This window comes from Phallusia mammillata, chromosome 4 (genome assembly GCF_965637545.1).
Source record: "Phallusia mammillata chromosome 4, kaPhaMamm4.hap1.1, whole genome shotgun sequence".
NCBI classification, from domain to species: Eukaryota; Metazoa; Chordata; class Ascidiacea; order Phlebobranchia; family Ascidiidae; genus Phallusia; species Phallusia mammillata.
In genome coordinates, this window is record NC_137255.1 from 691,226 (window position 1) to 712,282 (window position 21,057).

Sequence of the window (21,057 nt, forward strand, 5' to 3'; positions counted from 1 at the left end):
AAACACGACCTGCAAACCCAATCAGAACCTTTTAATCACGAAATTAATCAATTAATGCCGAGTTTAAGCATCTATAGGATTTGGAATATTAGATTGGTTTGTCTAAACTCTAAACAAACACAAACCCTGAGAATAAGAAGACATATAAATTGTAAGATCTCTATAAACTTGATATTATGCCTGGCAGCAATAGCTTATTTATAGATAGCACCACTTATATAAACCTAATAATGCTTGCGGTTTTTACCGTGTTGTTAACCTGATAAAGCGAACCTGAATAGGACGTTAAAACGTTGGTTAAAACAACATTTGACAGAAGACCATTATTTAGTTCATATAACATGCCTGGCAGAAACAGCTTTTAAACACAACTTTGGTACAAAATTAGAAAACTTTTCGCTTGCGGTGTAAGTTTAGTAATACTTGCGGTTTTTACCATGTTGTTAACCTGATGAAGGCGGTCTGAACAGAACATTAGCACAAAAATACAATATTTAGTTTATATAATATGCCTTTTTTTACCGCGAAAAAGGTTCCTAAAATGTATTTTACAACAAGCCCAATTTAGGGATTAGGACAAGTCAGAATATGCGGGTTTGTGTGTCGATGTCGCTGAGTGTATGCTAATTTACAATCGGAGATAAACCAGTTTTGAACCGAAATAAATTTGAAGCCAAACGACACGTGAGTTCATTTGCATAATCGATATCATCTGACTTAACGTCTGGTGTGAGACGGAACATTAAAGAGGAGCTGGAAAAACTGACTCGAATTCGTTAAAAGTTAAGAAGTTTGGCGGAAATGACAACCGGGAATTACTACTGAATTTTCCCCTTCGTAAATTTCCCACATATTAGTGGAAATAAGCAGGCTTGGTGATAAAACCTGGACGACGCAGCCGTAATTATGGGTCGTTTATCGCAACGTTACAACGCTACAAAGTCAACGAAAGCAACTTTACAAGCCGTTATATCTTTAGCTTTGCTTGTTTTGTGATAAACTTATGATAAGTGAATTCAGCAACTTTATGGCAATTCCTCTCAACCGATACTTCGTAAAAAGGTTTTTGTAAATTCGCGATCACCACATAATATAGGAAAATATATTGTTTTTTATTCCCTAATGTTTTCAATATTTTGGTTCTCATTGAGTCCTCAATGGATATGCTGAGGCAAAATTGTATTTAACTATTTAACAATTGATTAAACAACATCCCAGATATTTTTTTGCAAAGGCTTGGTGTTTTTCGTAAGATTTGTTGATTCAGATATTATGCAAAAAATACAGATTGTTTACAGGTTAAAGGATTTTTCTTTCATTTTTAAAACTGAAAATAAACGTGTTAGAACGGTTTAAAACATTCGTGTCGCAGTTCATAGAATCGGTTGCAACAAATTCAATTGAGTCGCATTTTGCTGATGTCAGCAGTTTTGTCGCAACTTCTATAAAAACGCAATTGTTTCACGAAATATGATAAACTTGCTTCGCACGAGCCACAGAATAGGATTATTTCCCTACAACGTGATTCAGGCGACTTTTTGTTGACGTTATAACACTCACTGACACAAAACAATCAATGGTGTGTTGACGTAACAGTGACAGCGCGATTTTCGTGCAGGAAGCAGACAATTAGTTCTTTCATCCATTTTTCCACTGTTCTGTTTTTTCACACGACTCAAGTTTTTTCGGACTAATGTTAAATTTGTTAAAGCACATTTTCCATGTAAACCAAAGGTCTTTCAAGTTGGGCGCGAAAAGCAAAGACCCTGATGTTTTCCATCGATTTTTACATCGCAAACCATTTTGGGATTGAAAGTTACACGGTTTGCATTCCTTGCAATCGTGCCCAGAACTGCCTTGATAAATTGGAACAAAAACACGTTTTTTTCCCGCAATTCATCACAAAACGTGTGGGAGCTTTGTGTAAAAAAAGAAATAAACCAAATGTGAAAACAAATAGAATGCTGCGAACAATCTTGAAGCAGTCATTTTCAAGTTTACATAGAAGAAAGGCATCCATACTTCGTATCCTCATAACTTGTAGGGATTAAATTACAATTCGCGATCAATTGAGGCGCACAGACGTGAAAGCATTGTTACATCACAATCATGCAGCAGAAATTCGAAAGACAAATTTTCTTCAATCACGATTTCGCGCGAATTCTAACAAAACCATTTCCGGTTGCCACGCATGTCTGTTACGTCACAATCACACGAATTGAGCAGTAGAATCCGTGATTGTCTGTTGGTAGGGCGCGGGCCGAGACGAGGGCTGTTTACACCGAAACGCGTATGACTGCCCCAGGCGAATCCTAGGGCCTCTCATTGACGGTTAAAGCCGTTTATCGTTTAACTGACGGCCGTATCGTCCCAGCTTAGACACTACTGAGGCCCACAGTGTAACTATGGCAACCACAGTGACGCGCTTATGACGTGGCAAAGGTGTATTGTTTCCCGTTTAAGCGGTGAAAGTTCGAGGTTACGATGAGAAGTGGAAATGAGGTCATTGAATATGTAACTGCTCTAAAATTATTTTTACCACATAACACAAGAGGTTTCCAGACTGGAATAATTTCTAGGTTGTTTTAAGTACAAAGAAGTATGTAGAGGAGGTTTTCTGGACTTGTGGCACATGCACCACTAGAGGCTTGTTCCTCAGGGAGTGCAAGGATGCAGAATCGATACTTACTTGCTAGAAATACACACGTGGGTTGAAGAAACTAAATAGTTGGTGATTTTAATAGGATACCAGGAAGGAATAGGTTATCACGATTGTGGGGTGGAAGTAATCAAAGTTTGGTGTGTTCTGTGTTAGTGATACGAGGCAAAATGTTTACCATGCATGATGTGTATGAGCAAACTTGCATTTGATTGCAAACCTCAAATTAATTACTCCCACTATTGTGGTTTCAGTATGAGTATGACTTGCTTCTGTATGAGTTGATTAGAGTATGCGTTGGTTTGAGCCTAAGACCGCTATTTCACTGTGATTTGGACACTATACACTGATCTGTTCATAAGTTTATTGATGAAAATAACGGCGCAAATAGACGTAAAAAGCGACATGTTTTATTGTTCAAATGTTTCGGCAAATGCTCATGCCATTGTTGGTGTGATTGTAGGTTACACATCTAACCCTGTTGTCCTTGTTACATAACTTCCCCCTGGTTGGTCATGTGGGTTCAAATATTGGTGTAGTCTAAATGCGATTCGATCTGATAAAAGGAAAACGCGCATGACAAAATGCTTTTGTTAGTGATGTATATATTCGATTTGATTGCTAAGATGCAAGTTTTGTGTTTGATGTGAAAAGGTTTCGTAAAATGGGAAACGAATTGAAATCAGTCAAACAAGGCGCGACATTAATTGACTTCAACAAAAATTCAGTACAATAATGGATTTGTATTACTTCATTGAGGGTTGTTTGATAGTTTTGTACAACAAATTCAATAGATTAACAAATTTAAAGGTTGTTTAAAACAAATAAATAACAAAACAAAATCCAACACTTTTTTAATATTTTTACCGAAAATGAAATAATTTTGGACGGTCAAAGACTTTGGAAGGTGTGTTAAGAGTTTAAAAGTTGGGACCGTTTAGCTAACGGATTAAATCACAGACGATGACAGTAAGAACGGTTTTAAAACGTTTAAAGAGGTTTTAGAAGTTGACATTGCACTTGACCTCTGATGTAACCAGGGCGACGTTAATCATATTTATTTTGTTGTTCTAATCCTTGTTATAAACACGACATCTATTGGTTCGGCTGGTGGGCAAAACTTTTCAAGGTCATTCGTCAGCCCCATCAAGGTAACTGCGTAACACGCGGTGAAGCAATATTGCGAATATTAATAATTCAACACCATAAAGTGTAGGGAATATGTGATGCATGCAATTGTCAGCTGTCTAAGCAATATTTGGGTGAACAGGAAAGTTAAACTGCAAGTTGGGAGTTGAAAGTTAGTTCAAGTAAGAGACAAAACTGAAAGGAAAATGCTTTATAGCCAATTTTGTCAGCTATATTTTGTGCACTTTGTGAACTTGAAATTGATTTTTCCAACAGCATAGAATGCATTAAGCATTTTGGAACTGAAATTAAGGTAGAAATAAAGAAATGTTTTTTTGAGTTAAAGTCGCCAAATTTCTGCTTGTTTTTGTGTAGAGAGTTGGATAGCCGCAAAAACATCGCCAATTTGTTTTTATTTGCATGAATAGTAGTCGCTATATTTCCGGACGGGATTGTTCAAATACTTTGAGAGTTTTATTTGAATTTTAGGCAAATTTGGTCTTTGTCACAGCCAAAAAAATTGATACCAGTAGCTTTCAGAAAAAAAAACGGATTTCAAATTTAAATAAAAACCACGACAACACTATCTGGTTTAGCGCACTGTTTTAGCTCTATGACGTCATAAGGAGACTGCACCGACCACTTCTGACGTCACAGTGTGTGTTTGTTGGTAGGTGTGGTCCAATAAGACAACGTATGGCAGTTTAAAGCGACTCAAATCTTATTCTCCATAATTTTGTTGATAAACCTGGGTGTGACGTAATAACAACAAAACCAGTTTGGGTCGCGTTAGAACTCAGTTTGCCAAATATGGAGACACTTCAAAACTTCTAAAGTAGCGGCTAAAAATACTCCTATACGATATTTTGTTTGCGTAACTCAGTTATAAAGGCTGGTTCAGTAAATATTGAGCAGAAAGTTTAGAAAATGATTCTTTGTTGGAAAAAAACAGTATAGAATATAAGCACTGATGATGACGAGAGACTATATAGAAACGTTTGAACAATAAAACATGTCGCTTTTTATATGTATTTGGGGTCGTTATATCCGTCAGTAAACAGTGACAGTTTTTTAAGTATATTGGTCTGAAACTAGAACAAGGCTGAGAGAAAAATCTTTAAAAATGAGCCGGACAAACCAAGAAAAAATTACATCAAGTCAGCCCGCTTGTACCAAAAACTAGCTTGGTGTTTGGAAAATATTATTTGTCTAAAGTCAGTTACGACAGGATACAGTGAGATTCGAACCCACAACCGTTTGTTGTTCAGTTTCTAACTTTTATGGCAATTTCACAGGCTAGAAAAATAATTGCAGAACTATAGCAACACAACTGAACGTGGATACATATGTATGAAGTGCAAGACAGGTTCACCAGATTTAAATGGATTTTGAAACTTGTTGTTTTGTATTACAGATGAATACGTGTTTAGGATTGTTGTTGGTTTTGGCGTTTTGCCATCAAACCCTCGCCCAATCAGGTCAAGGTACGTCACAAACACATATTATTTCGTCACAACAAACGATAATAAAGTGTTTGGTTTTCGTTTGTAACGTTTATAATAGAGCCAAACGTTTTCAAAGGGTTTACGAGAAATCTTTCGGGTAAATTCGAAAATTCCTGAAGGTGTTCCGATATTATTACAAGTCCCCGCCCATATATCATCATTTTATCTAACCACATAAGTGTTATGTTACCATATTTATTGCCAGATGAATGACAAGCTTATATTGTACTGCACACATGTATGACTGTTTCCGATATTAACTTGAGTAATTTTGAATGATACAGAATCTAGTTTCGTGCAAACTAACCTTGGACGTCAACAGTTTGGTGAACATTTGCTTAGTGGGGACCGTTTCTGTATTTTCTGTTAGTAAAAAACTAAAACAACGCTAATTTAGTTTTGCTTAATTATACAAAAAAATAGCAAAAAAAAAAATCAAAATCACTTTTTCTGTTGTTTGTCACAAGCGTGGCAAATTTGACATAAAATAAACAATTATAATTATCTTTTACATGTGTGCATGTATATTGTACTATAATCAGGCAAAATTGTTCGAATTAACAAGTCAACCCTTTGTTTGTTAATGATTTAGATTTAGAAATTTTATTGTACGTACAACAAAGTTGTTTGAATTATAATTCTATCAAGGCAACCCTACCCGCGTCACAACTAATTGTACAAAAACATTACATCATCTAAACGTCGATCATTCAAACCAAGTCTTGTCCCTATCTTCATTGCACGAATATTTATTCCGTTACAGAGTGTCTGAGTGGCCCCTCGGTCTGGTACAGCGGAAATCAAAGCACCACAAATCTCGGTTACACCTGCCAGAATTGGACAGCAAAATCTCCACATATTCCCAAGTATACCCCAGCCGATGGTGGGAACCACAACTTCTGCAGGTGAATATTACAAGTGTTTAAATATGCAGATATTGTGTTACATGGAAAATCACATCCCTATATCTTTGCGCGCCTTTGATGAAAGAATCACACAAAGAAACGAGGGAAATAAAAATACTGGTGTAATACCTAGATCATAAACCAGTGGTTCTCAAACTTTTTTACCCGCGACCCAAATTATGAACACCTCACGACCCAAACCTTAAAAAATGTATTTTTTCTGATATGCATGAAATAGAAAAAGACACAGACAAGCATTTGTAGTACACAGTTCTATGAAACAATGAGTGGTGATTACAAACAAATGGTTTATATATTTAACTGTGCTGTTCAATAACGAGACGTACTGCAATTTCGAGGCCACGTCGTCGCCGCATAGGAGTCTGACCATGTAAAAAATGGCTGCAGGCTGAACGAGCTTGATTCATTTGACAACACTGCATAACACAGCACACATTGCGGCTTTACAGCACCATGATCGTTGATAGAAGTGAATCCCAAATCTAACACTTACTCATCCTTAAACGCTGACCATTACATCTCCACGTTCGGTTTCGCATCATTACCTTGGCTTATTATTTCCCGTGCTATGACGTTACAATCGCCATGTGCGTAACAGTAAAGTTGGAAGGCTATTGTCTGTTTGTGGTAATGAATCAAATCATTATCATTACTAATGATTGGTTCATTTTACTGTACAACGTGGTCGAGTGAGGTGACTTTATTACTGCATTAAGTAAATTCGCTTGTGTTTACTTAATTCAGTAATAGTTCGTTTGGGCAGAATTGAATTACGGTAGCGCGACCCATTTTTTGACCCTGCGCGACCCATACTTTGAGAACCACTGTTATAAACCATACAAAAAAATTAAAAAAACTTTGTTGTTATATGGTATGTTTGTGCGAGAACCATTTAAAATAGTTAATGTTCTTGGTTAAAATAACAAGAAAACAACATGAAAATATTAAAATATATAGGCCCTAAAGATGAACAGCCGTATGTTGTTTAAAAAAGGACATTCCCTCTGCTTGTGTGGCTTTTTACAAAGACAACACTATCAATAGTTTTCTGTTAATACGTAACATTCAAATGTACAAAAATTAACAACCAAATGCTGTCTGGAAAGAGCCAATACCATTATTTTTGTGTAACGTGTACGAAGGAACCACTTTGAAATGGATTAATGTCGGAAGTTGGTTTAACGAGAAACGAATTTGGGTTATTTCCTTCATATTAATATTGTTATATTTTAGGAATCCCGACCACGATATACTTGGAACTTGGTGTTACACGACAAACTCAAGTAAAAAGTGGGATTACTGCAATATTACTAAATGCCGTAAGTAACATTAAAATATTTAGAGGGTGCTTTGTAATCTCAACATTGTATGTCTATGTTTTTATCATTATAATTTATACGTAAAACAAAGGAAACTGCTACAACAAAAAATCGGTGAAAAACTGTCAAAAAGAAGCCTCCGACTTTATATCTCGATTTATATGATATACTATCTATAGTAAATATGGTTATTGTGTGGCATGCTTTGTTATCCAGAAAACAACTAAATCCTCCTTTGCACAACGCAAAGCAGGTTGGATAAATCTAATGACTCTTGCTCAATAAAACTGGATTCGCGTCACAAAAAACGTCTCTATCCAAATTTTGCTTACGTTTAATAGTTTAAACTGTGGCCAAAAAAGTTGCTGACATGGTTACGTTATTTTTAAGGCAAATTTGCTGATGGTAAAGGTTGTTAAGTGACCAAACAATATTAAACATCACACAGCAGATTGAGAAACCCCCAAGCTAAGACAAAAGTGTATCTAACTTTTTCTCTAAATAATTAAGCGACCAAGTCAAAACGCCATCACACACAGATTAGCATAAGATTCAAAGCTAGGACCGAAATTGTATCAACTGATTTCACATTTTCCCCAACAGCCGACGATTCCTTGGTGATCTGGACGAACGTGAACCAAGTTAACAAAACCACTCAACTATATTCATTGCCTGCTGATCCTGAGGTTGTAAGACGTCAATCACCTAGCTCAAAGATCAATGTTACAGTGTTTGTGGGTTCGAACCCCGGCACGACAGCCGAGTTTTGGGCGGTGGCTTCAGATTATGCGTCCAAGCAAATATTTTTCGCCGATTACAGGTTTGGCGACATTGTTTCACTTTTGTTAAGGTTTGGTTGCTGTTAAGTTTTCTGGAACTTTTTTGGCCACAAAATTAGTTAGAACAGTTCAAATCCCACCCCATTTTCAACAAAATTGCTGTTATAACGTCGAGACTTCAAAATAGATACTTCGAGGCACTGACTTTAAATATTAAAACTAAGAAACAAACCACTCAAACATTTTTAATACCCTTTCGAAAAATGAGTGTACGAAAAATGTAGAGTCGGTTACAAAAGCCTTATGACAACAATGGCATAAAGTGAAAAACAACCTTCAAACAAACGAATTCATGAGGAATAATATTAATACCCACAATCCCTAAAGTTAAAACTAAACTTGTAACGCAGAACACGGTATCTTGGGATTTACGATCAAACCACCAACGACACGTCACTTTACTTGGAAGGCATGGGCCACGGAATCGAGAATATAGCTTATGACTGGAGGAACAGGAACCTTTATCTCACCGATTCGTCGATGAAATGGGTTCTGGTGGCTGACAACCAGTTTCAATATTACGCTCCCATCCATAAAGCCGACCCTGACCCAGCCTATGGACTTGCACTGCACTCTACAAAGAGGTAAGAGAAAGATCTCACAACATAGCAGGTGTACACTGGATTACAAGTGTCTGCGATAGAAATCACAATACGCCAGACCTATTACATTGTAGTCTAAAGGAGAGGAATAAAAATGGCAGTGGTGGGATTCAACCGTTTGCACCGGTTCTATAAGACCGTCTCACGAAATTTTATAAGATCAGCAAACCGGTTAGCATTACTGGCTACTGTCAATGGACTTTTTGTAACAGAACCGGCTGAAAAATATGACTTTTGTAACAGAACCGGCTGACAAAAATATTTGAATCCCACCACTGCTCCAGACCTATTACATTGTAGTCTATGGGGGAGGAATGAAAATCGTTCAAATTGATAAGTGTAGAATTCGTTGAAAACGTTTGGGAGCCACTGAGTTAACCCAAGTAGTTCAACAATACAGCCCTAATAACAGGCCGTACACCCCAGGTTAAAAACAACGCACATAGACAAAAGACAAAAAAAAACGATCGCAACTGCTGAAAAGAAGAAAGCAAGCAACAAGTCAAAGCACTTCTGAATTAACTAAATTACTAAATACTGCCTCAAACTAGTCATGAAATAATAAACTGTGTGTAGTATATTATAAATCACTCAGTGCGAGCGATTGAGACAAACAGTCGCATATAATAACAGACTGAAAATAGTCTGAAATAGAAAACAAAACGAATTCCTTTAAAAACTTTAATTCGGAGAATAAAATCGGCAACAAGTCGATAACACTCCTATTTCAACCCAAATATTAAATGCTGCTTCACACTAATCATGAAACAATTCTCCAGGTTTCTGTTTTTCTCCACGTACAAGTTGCAAGGGTCAAAGATTATCAGGACGGATTTGGCGGGAAAAAACGCGACCACATTGTTCGCGTATCCGGAAGTACATGACGTCACAGGCATGACTGTTGATTACGCCGACGAAAAGTGAGTGGAACAAATTGTTTTCCTAAAACTGTCTGTTGTATAGTGGATGGGTTTGCTGAAAGGGTTTTCGAACCACACTGTGAAGCTTAAAGGGTTTAAACCAGGGGTGGGAAACCTTTGTTACTGTAGTGTAGGGCCAATTATAAATGTCAAAACTGGATCGAGGGCCGCACATGTGCATCACACAAAGTGATTTTGCTTTGTTTCTTACCAAATATGCTTAACTACAAGTATAATTCGTATTTAATTCTAGCCACATTTTGACAGATCGCAGAAAACTAGCATCATCAGCTCAAAAATATATAATAATTGGACTCGTTTACCAGTACTTTTGAAATCCAAGCGTCTCAGCGGGTCGCACAAGCTTTAATAAAAGCTTTTCCGCAACTTTTTAAGTACTAAGTTCACAAAAAACGTTAGATCATTTGCCTTTACGATTTGAAGATGTATATATTGCTGCATTAAGTTCATAAAATACATTCAGTCATTCGTCCTTAAGATTTTAACACATACATATATTTCTCCTTAACAGCACCATCAGTATCTGTAACCATTAAGCACATCATATCGTTTTGGTAAAACTATTCGCATTTTTGTGTTCTGGTACGGTTTTTACCCAAACATATTTATTCAAAAGTTAAATAAAATAGAAATGGTTGAGTTGTAGAACACTGAAAGGTTTGAGATGAATGCACAATGTGGCTGCTTTAATGTCACATTCTATTTTTTTTGTATTTTTGTATCACACACAAGCTTAGTGCATTCCGATGCCACAAGACTATCTGTATTTTCAAAATCTACAAAAAAATGCCTTGAAATTGTTCAAAATTTACGTACATTTCAAAGGAGAAGGATGAATCTAATTTCGAGCGTTGAAGTTATGTGCATGAAATGTGGTTATTGTCTGTGCTTTTTCAGATTGTATTGGACCGATTTCACGGGTTATGGAAGTTTAGTGATGAGTAGCAACTTTGACGGAACCAACAAGACGCAGAAATATTACAGCGGTTCATCTATATATTGGGGTATCGCCTCCTTCAATGTACGTAAACTTACTGATATGGATAGACTGATTAAACAACATCCAAACTGAGATTCTTCTTTAAACTGAATTTAGCAAATGTTAGATTTTATAAGTTGTTCAAATACAAGAGACAACCTGTCTGTAAAGAAACACGCATTTACCTAAATTTCAAAAACCTTGAAATTTAACTTAAAATTCCTCGCAAAAGCCTTAAATTAATTCCAAAATTATTGTTATGTCACAGAGCATTCTTTATGTGACCGACGTCCACCGTCGTATCGACAACACAGGGGCGCTCTACTACCATCTGTGGTGGATTCCCAAAGGCAGGAACCAGAAGGGAAGGTTGAATGTGGGAAACTACAAACTGACGGGGAAACCCCGCGGGGTGACTGTGATGTCACGACAGACAGAGCAATCGCCGTTTGATCCAGGTTTGTTGCTGCATTGTACACTGGCACGAAACTTTAAACCAGTGGTTCCCAACCACTTTCAACAATTCCTTCCTTAGTACATGCTAAACCATACAATGATCGTTCAAAGTTGGGTCTTTTATCAACTTTATAGGTTACATTCCCAGAGCTGAAGCGTCTATTTACAAACCCCATCTAAAAATTAAAGTAAATTCCTTTGTTCAAGTTTAAAATTCCTCCCCGGTTAGGAACCACTGCATTACACGTTTTAAAGTAGAAAGTTACTAAGTTTCCCACCGATGCATGTTGCCAGTCCGTTGCATTGGAAAAAAACTGTTTAAATGTGTTGTTTACTTTGCAGTTTTGGTGACCGGTTCGTGCCAAGCCTCACCAGAATGCGCTCACATCTGCCTTCCACGGCTCAACGCAACAAGGGAATGCATTTGCTCAATCGGTTACACCAAGCAAGGAGACACAGGCTGCATCACAAGTAAGCCGTTTGTGATGTCATTGTGACGTAATTTGCACCGGGAAATGGTGGTGCTAAACTGGTTAACTCACTCATTCATTCGCAAACAGAAACTTGGCCGAATGGTCCGGCGCGCCTGGCCCCGAAACAGGCACACAAAAAACCTGATCAGGATTCGTCCCCGGTGCGGGTTCGAACCCCGTGAAAAAAAGTGATTGCTATGGTGGCGATTTGATGGGTTTTGTTTTCAAAATAGCCAAAACATGGATTTAGGGGGGAAAATGAGTTTGTATCTACCCAGCCTAGAATCATTTGATTGAGCGGTATCTGACCCTCTGACAGGCCACATACTTATCGACGATCACTGTTTTATTTCAAGTAGAACTCTAAATATGGAAACAGGTTTCCAAAGAAACAGAATCAGTCGATAATCTTTAAGAAAACATATTTCGCTTGGACGATTTAAGTCAAATGTATGAAACTGAGTAGTACGTAGTAATCACATGGAACTATTTGTTTGTCAGATATTTCGCCTTTTGTCATCGTCAGTCCCTATATCTACTTAGGTTTTAATAAACTTGTGAACTTGACCGATTTGAGCTAACTCTACGACATTGCAAAGTAATTACATGGAATAATTTGTTTGTCAGATTCTGTCGGAACCCGTTACATGTTGGTCAGCGATGCAGGACAGGGAAAAATTTTCCGAGTTTCACTCGATAACTCGTCCTCAAACTACTCCGTGTTTCCAATGGGTGAGTAACTACTCCGACCATAACTCCGATTAACTAACTCGAATGTGTGTTTTTGTGTGACTACTCCGACCATTTTTCCAATGGGTGAGTAGCTACTCCGACCAAACTCCGAGTGACAAACTCGCTTCTGTGATTAAATAATGTAACTCGCATTTACTTTCGCAGCGCAAGCATCTAAGGTAACCTTCATGACAAACGACGGTGGAGCGGGAAGTTTTGTTTTCTGGTCAGACAAACAAAAACAGAAAATATTCAAATCCACAATAAACGGAGCCACTGCACGCACACTGGTCGACAAAGTGCACGGTAAGTTTACCAACTAAACAACAACAGGATGTGTTCAGCGGTCAAGGGCAGTGGTCGGCATCAAACTTGCTTTGCATCAAATTGCATCAAAGTTGTAGCAACTGTAATTGTTTTTTAGTACTGAACATTTGTGGTTTTTAGAGGCCGGTACATGATATAAAATTTCAGTTTTAACCCGGTCCGCAGTGCTAAAAAGGTTGCCGACTCCTGGTCTAGGGAGTATCAATCAATCAATGGTTTATTTGTCACGCTTTCAAAGAGTAAGGTTGCAATGTTTTGGGATGAAAAAAACAAACCAAAAAAACGTGTAACATCCTCTATCGCTTTACGAGTCATTTTAAAGCAAGTGAAATGATATAATTACGAATTATTACGTAACACCACTGACGCAATACATGTCATGTTTCCGCAGCTCGATTTTTGGCGTTCGACCCCTTGGACCAGAATCTGTTCTACATTGATGACGACACACAATACATCGCGTTCGCTGACGCAATCAACGGTTACGTCACCACAATAATGAAACCGGATCGCGCGCAAAGAAACAAAACCAGCATTCGACAATTGACACTCGACTTGCAAATGAAGTATGACGAAACAAAGGCATTGTAAAACGTCAGTTCGGTAACAGTTGTGTGATTTTTTTGTGTCAGGAAAGTTTATTGGACTGATACGCGAAGTACAAACGACCAGGGTCAGTTGTGGAGAATGAATTACGACGGATCGCAGAAAGAAATTGTGTTTGACAACCTCAACTGGCCGCATGGAATAACCATTGACCAAAAAAGTAGGGAAAAATACTTTTTAATTTTTTTTAAACTAAACCCTTGTATAACTTTAATTGCAATTCTTTAACAAGTAAAGCTGCTCTTTAGGTCTGTGCCTCCAAATTGACCAAAAAAGTAGGAAAGCGTTTCATATTTAAAAATAAACTACACGTTTATGTAACTTTAATCGCAAGTCTGGCTTTAGCGAAGCTGCTGTAAGTCTTCATACTTAAAGAAACGTTGAATTGTGTGTTTGCGATATAATTTCAAAAAATATCATTTCTAAATTCCAACTCTGCATTTCACCACTAAATTGGTTTAAAATAAACGGATATGTGAAGACAGTGTACATGTGCATTATGGTTTGTTAAATTCAACATTTTCAGGGTTATTTTTTACCAAAAAAGCAGATAAGGTAAATAGTTTTCACACACTTGCGGAAGTTTATTGTCAATTCACCAGCTAATCTGTAAGTCTGTCTGTTTTAAAAGTTTGGTGACATTAAACAAATTACACAACACAGAAAAAAGACAGTCTCGTGTTGCAGTCACGTGTGCCAAAGTTTTTCCTCTGAACAATCACGACAATCCAGAAATAGACAATGCAAGATTGTTAAACGCTTGTCATGTGCAGTGCTTTTTTAAGGTGTTTTGGGGGACCGAAACGGTCCCCCAAATTTCTCCAGCGGTATCCCAAAATTTGGAAATGGCTATTTTTGGTATTAAAATGAAGCACTCGCGGTCTCTTAAAACTACTTAGCGGTCACCCAAACCAAACCTTAAAAAAAAACTGGTCATGTGACAGTGCCCATTGATAAATCAGCAACGGACAGACGAAACAAATGTCGCGAATAAAAAGCAGATAGAGATTTTGAATAGCCTGTATAATACAGACGTATAAATCCGTTGAAGTTACCCTTAATAATAACAAACTCATTCCGAAAATGTATAGTATACGCCTGACCTTTTGAAGGCGTTCCCATACAGCAAGGCACCTTAGCCGATCAATGATCGAACTGGTTTGTTAAATTAATTGAATTCAAATGAATCATAGCACGCCATGGGCCCATTGAAGGCATTAAACCGAATTAGCCTGTCACCAAGCATTTCCATATGGCAAGGCGTAGGCTAGAAAAACTAGTCCGCGGTGGGATTCGAACCCACGACAGGAGTCCTTTCCCGGCTGTATGTTCATCTTAACAACATAGGGACATCCAAAGCACAAGTTACTTTCAACACTTCCTGCTATAGATTTTCAACCCAACTAAAGTTATTTTTCACCCATAGATCGCATCCTCTACTTCACCGAATCAAAGAGATCTCAGATATACGGCATCTCTCTGGCCTTACTCGCCAACGTAACAGGGACAATCCCCACAAATAGAACATTTTACAACCTGAAGGATGGCAAGCGAAAGAACGGAATTGTAACCGAGTAAGTCACAAGTCAATAGTTCGTAAGTTTTTAACATATATTTAAGAAGATTATGCGCCTGAAATGCTTGAATTAAGCGAAAAGTTTTATGTATTACAATAACAATTGTTATCATAATCATTAGTGTACAATTATCAGCGATTGTCAGAAGAAAATTACTTTTACACCCCTGTGTGTAATTTTTCTTCAACTATAAACTGTTTTAATGTTATCTTACAAGAACCAAGCACATTTTCTAAAGTGGGTTCAAGTTCGTAAAAAAAACTTTAAAATAATAATTTTGTAAACAAAAAATTTGAAAACCACGACATTCGTGGAAACAAAGATGAGAAATCTTGTTCATTTCCTAATTTTTTTTCGGCAGAATCCAAGTAATCAACGATCTGATTTACTTCAACGACCGAACGAGGAACTACATGGAGGTGATTGACCCCAGTGCTGCGAACCCCGGTGCTTCCCCTTTCGGTCCCAGGGACTTTTATAGGATCCGTAGCATGGTGTATTACGACACCAGTTACTTCATTCAGTACATAAGTAAGAAAATGTGCAGGATTTTTGTTTAACAAACTTCGTGGTTTCTGGTTTGAATAAACTCGAACGCTTATTTGAAGCGGTTCAACGCAGTTTCTAAAACATTTATCATCCCAGAAAACAACTCCCTGTTTAAAATGTACATGTAATATTTATAATTAGCTAGTTTGCCCAGTTGTGACATCAAACAGAATTGGTAGGTATGGATTTTACCCTGTTACTTCCAACAAACTGGAGTGCCGTTGAATGGCTACACTAACCAATACGGCCGATCTCTCGTCACTGGCTGCACTGATGAGACCTTATAGGTTGAAACAGTGTGCACTGTCTGCAGCTTGTCATTTATTGGCTCGATGCTTTTGCATTGCTAGTTTGTTGTTAACATATTGAAAACGGCTTTAGTTGTCCAACTTACATTTAAAACACCACAACAAAGCATAGCAACGGCAAGTTAGGAAACATGTGTCCCTTATTTCGCACGCTTTTTTCATTTCAAGGCAAATTTGTTGCTTAATCCGTCTCTCCCCAATCAAGTGCTAATATGCAAACGAAAGCGAAAATTCGGACTGTGTTTAATGACTATCACGTTTATTCAGACAAACTTGGACGACCGTGTGCACTGAAGGGTTGTAACTCAAACTGCGTGGCTTTAACGCGCGGCACTTCGAAGTGTTTGTGCCAGGACGGATTTAACCTTGTGACGTCCAATCTCTGCACCAACGATGGAACGCAAAGACCAGGTGAGAATTCGCAAAGGGGGAATTTTAAAACTTAAGAAAGGAATTTACCTTAATTAATACTGGTCTGGAAGTAGACACCTTTGTACAATGGTGTTTGTGATTCGACTTTCGGCGGTTTCTTCACTGAGCCTGTGTAGCTCAGTTGGTAGAGCGCAAGTCCCGGAAATACTCCTGTCGTGGGTTCGAATCCCACCGCAGGCTAGATTTTCTAGCCTACGCCTTGCTGTATGGTGGTGAATGCTTGGTGACCGGCTGATTCGGTATGACGCCTTTAATAGGCCTGGCGTACTGTGATTTAATTTATACTGGTTTGGAAACATACACTTAAGCTCTGGAAATAAAGCCTGTGAAGTTGATGAAAGACCCAATTTTAAATGATCATTGTACGGTCTAGCATTTACTATTTAGTATTTTAGGGGGAAATAAAAATGTTTTGAATTTATAAGGAAGAAACTCGTCGAAAAACTGGGATAAACTTGCACATATTGAACGACTAATTTGTATCACTTTATACAAGTTCACTGATAAGGCGATATATATATATATATCCGTGTTGCCTTTTATATATGTATATATATATATATATATATATATATATATATATATATATATGTATGAAAAACTTAAGGACGTGTGTCTTATGTTTTTCATGGGCTTAATCAATATGTGTTTGTGTTTATGCAGACAACCCTCCATCGTACGGGGTGACCTGTCCAACCAGCAAGATAAGAGTCCTGCCTCCCTGCTCAAACTCAACACCCTTCTCATGGGCTACTCCTGCATGGACAGATGACTTTACAGGTAGATCGTGTTATCTTTAATATTCACAAACACACGGTGGTTGTAAAACACATTGTTTTCGCATCTTTATCATCTTGAGCACATTTGGTTTTGGTAATGGTTTTAGACCAGTGGTTCTCAACTCGTTTTAGGCCATGGGCCACCAGTTCCAAAACGTTAATATCGTTGACCAGTCCATTGTGAAGTATAAGAGAAGTAAAGCATCCACATCAAGCATATTGGCTTGAAATGTATCCCTTCAATTCAGAATTTCGAAAAGTGATATTAAACAATTGACAGCTAACAATAAATAGCCAATAACTTGGGTAGTTTTGGTATTAGTTTTAATAAACTACATCCGTACAGTTTCTTTGCCAAGCAAAATTTACTGAACTGCAATGCAACAACTGTACTACGTAAATAACGCTAATGTAAATACTATAAACACCACAACAGTAGTATATTTGCATGGTAACCTAAAGCAAGTGTAAAAAATGTAAACTTTTTTTTAAAAATAAACTCACAATTTTTCTCATCTCATGCCAAATAATGCCAATACTATTTTATCTCCATAGCAACAATGAACCTGACGTTGACGTCACCATCAATTACGTCACCAGCCACGTTGGGACCTGGGTTCCACGAGTTTAGTTACACCGCCACTGACCATTCGGGAAATGTTGGACACTGCACGTTTGACTTCACAGTGACACGTGAGTGCCAAATTATTATGCGGGCCGAAATTGCCGTCCAAAAGTTTGGCCGAAATTGGGACCGAAACCCAGACCAAACGTTTGGCCAAATTGGACCCAAAACCAATCGAAAAGTTTAGCAGAAATTGGGATCAAAACCTGTTAAGTTTTTTATTAACATAATGCCCAAAAATCAAGTCTATTAAGGTGGAGTTATGAAACAAATAAGGTAAAGTGTAAAGTCTCACAGTAATCAGGCCAGTTTGATTCAAACTGAAGCCTGAACTCTGGTTTGTAATGTTGCAAAAAAAATTGATTTTTCCATCCTCTATGAATTGTTCCTGATTTTCAAGCCATTTTTGAAATCATAGAAAACCCAGTGGGAAACTAACAAACACTAGAAGTCTTAATCTAATCAACAAGCAATTTTTGTTGAGTGCATTTAAACACAATTTGGCTGAGATTTTCTCAACAAATGGAAGGTTTGAGATTAAAAAAAAAATCCACAATCCACATGCAATAAAATGAAATATACCCTGTGAAATATACCCTGATTCAAATGAAAATATACCCTGAAATAAATGAAATACACCCTGATTAAAAAAAATCCCCGATCCAATAGCAATAAAATGAAACATACCATTACCTAACATGCAATTAACCAGACCTATCATTATTTAAACAGAAACTCAATGTCGGGCCCGGCAAGGACTCGGAACGAATATAATCGAAACAGCAACAATTTGTGGTGACAATGGACCAGAGTATAACATAACCTGTGCATCAGCAAACCAACTGCTTCAATTCGGACAAGACACAAGGTCTTACATGACCAACCGGTGTTTCAGCTCAGGAGAATGGATGTATCCCAACCTTAATGGCCTTCAGTGCGTCGATGCACCCAGTAAGTTAATGCATGCACAAGACTGGGTGGTTTACAACTAAAACAAACATAATTTGGCAACTAACCTCAAAAATGTTAACACACATTCTTTACAAATAAACAAACATGGTTATGGTATGAGTTCAAAACAATGGTGTTTTGTATTTTAAAAAACATTAACAAACCAAGTTACATTTGAAACCACCACCAATTCGGCCCAGTCTTGTAGAATGCATTTTGTTTTAGCTACAGCACCCACAACACTTGCTACAACCAGCAGACGTACAACAACTGTACAACCTACAACTACGTCAAGAACATCAACAACTACATCTACAGGTACAACAACAATCATAATAGCAACAACAACTCATAGACCTACAACAACAGCTGCTCCGCCAGCAACAACAACAACAGCAGCAGCTGCACGTACAACAACAAAGAAAGGACCTATGAAGCCTACAGGAAAAGCATCAACAACCTCAGGAAAGGCAACAACCACTGCAACACTGGCTGCGAAACTAACTAAAGGTAATTTAACTAATAAATAAAAGTGAGAAAATAAGCAGAGTAAAGGTACCAACTTTTGGAAAAAATATTAAGAAAATAAACAAAGTAAAGGTATCAACTCTTGGAAAATGAGCAAAACATTTTGTTTTTTGTTTCACCAGGTTATGCAATGAGTTCTGGAGCTATTGCGGCAATTGTAATCCTTGTTATTGTGTTTGTGGCTGTTGTGGCAGTGGTTGCCGTGCAATAGTAAGTATCAATGTGTATTAATAAATAATGATAAGTTTATAACCTACACCCATAGGTGTCCATTCCCAGGGTGGCAGGAGTGGCGTGCCTCTCCAACTAAAATATCTGGGGTGGCTATTATAAAAGAGCTATGCTGTCAAAAATATTTATGCATTCTAGACATGTGTTTCATTCCTTGTTTTGCACTCGAACAGTCAGTTCACTTTGAGCACATATAAAGCAAGCACTGCAAAATTATTTTGCTTTTTTAACAATGCATAGAAAAAACCTATTTCACACTGCTCACACAACAGTGTTAATGCACTGTCAATAAAGGGGATTCCAAGCTATGCCCTTCACATGTATGTTGAATAATTTGGTGTATAACAAACCAGTTTAAACCAAACTTCACCACCCCACAATGGAAAAAAAATCTGAAAATCTGACGCTTATGCCTGCACAAGACTTTAAGCTTATTAAATATGTTAAAATGACTGCATGAGATGAATGGTATGTCATTTTAGTAAACCTACAACTTTTATTGGATAAGCTATTTTCATGTTAATTCTTTTTAAAGTTGTTGTTTTTGCACTAAAATGTTTCAAGTTATGCATGTTTGGGCAAACAAAAACAATAGGGTTGACTATAATTCTAACCAAATCTAATAAAATACAACTTTTTTCACAAACTTTTTTCACAAACAATCACCAAAAAAGCACTGTAACATTTTTGTGATAAATACCTTTTTGAACTAAGCCAGTTCCACTTGTGTTTGCAGTGTCAGAAATGGTAAGAGAGGAGTGGGAATGATAATCCCTGTTTTCTGGAAACCAAAAGAAGACACAATTAATCTTCAAAACGACACAGATGACGGCGGCAACCATTACTCTGTGCTTTAATGTGTCGATTCTGGTTTTAATATGTTCGTGATATTGTTTTCAGTTTTGCACAATTTGAAATCTATTATATTTTTGAAATTGAACGATTAAATGTTAAGTTTGGATTGGGGGAATCAAAGTTAGTTGCTGTAAGGGGGTAAATGAAATTTTAATAAGTTTATTTGATTCACTTAAATTGTGCCAACTGTTGATAAAGTTACTGTGTATATCTTCATGTTTGTCATTTCATACATAGATTGTTATTTTATTCATTGCAATATTGTATATTACTCAGCTGTGTAGAATATATTCCTAAAATTTTATATTGGTGGTCTTGTTTAGAAACAGAAAGTAAAAGATAATCATGTTTAAGCCAGTGGTTCCCAACCGGGGATGAAATTTTAAACTTGAGGGGAGGAATTTACAGTTTTTACAAGTGGTTTGTAAATAGACACTTAAGCTCTGGAAATATAACCTGCAAATTTGATAAAATATCCAATTTTAAGATATTTTTGTATGGTTTACCATATACCAGGTGTGGCCAACACGTCGATCGCGATCGACTGGTCGATCGCCTGCTTTTGACTGGTCGATCGCCACTAAATTCTCCACAACTAATCAAACGCTTATTAATTGAAAAACAAATTAAATATTATAAAACAGCACTTCTGTCATTTTGAAACAACGCACACATGTGTAATAAGACAATACCTAAGTAATTGTCACTTTCTTTGTTGCGTAACAATTGT

At 37.3% G+C, this 21,057-nt stretch overlaps 1 protein-coding gene and 1 non-coding gene across 3 annotated transcripts; both read left to right on the top strand.

Annotated features, from left to right (window-relative positions):
* The first annotated feature begins 5,181 nt into the window (after positions 1–5,181).
* LOC145225427 (low-density lipoprotein receptor-related protein 2-like) lies at positions 5,182–20,631 on the top strand. Of its 2 annotated transcripts, none has more exons than XM_080092111.1 (22): positions 5,182–5,271; positions 6,056–6,197; positions 7,452–7,537; positions 8,141–8,357; positions 8,727–8,960; positions 9,758–9,898; positions 10,817–10,940; positions 11,167–11,356; positions 11,697–11,825; positions 12,455–12,559; positions 12,725–12,865; positions 13,278–13,452; positions 13,519–13,652; positions 14,919–15,066; positions 15,431–15,600; positions 16,194–16,337; positions 17,022–17,138; positions 17,693–17,830; positions 18,495–18,713; positions 18,939–19,223; positions 19,364–19,451; positions 20,209–20,631. In XM_080092111.1, exons 1-22 carry the CDS (start codon positions 5,202–5,204, stop codon positions 20,327–20,329), a joined length of 3,318 nt encoding a protein of 1,105 aa, XP_079948237.1. In that variant the 5' UTR covers positions 5,182–5,201; the 3' UTR covers positions 20,330–20,631. The 2 variants fall into 2 exon arrangements, with proteins under 2 accessions (XP_079948237.1, XP_079948238.1); XM_080092112.1 differs by having other exon boundaries at positions 19,032–19,223.
* Trnap-cgg (transfer RNA proline (anticodon CGG)) lies at positions 16,465–16,538 on the top strand. The gene is given in 2 exon segments: positions 16,465–16,501; positions 16,506–16,538. It is a non-coding gene; the product is annotated as a tRNA-Pro (tRNA).
* Positions 20,632–21,057: the final 426 nt, after the last annotated feature.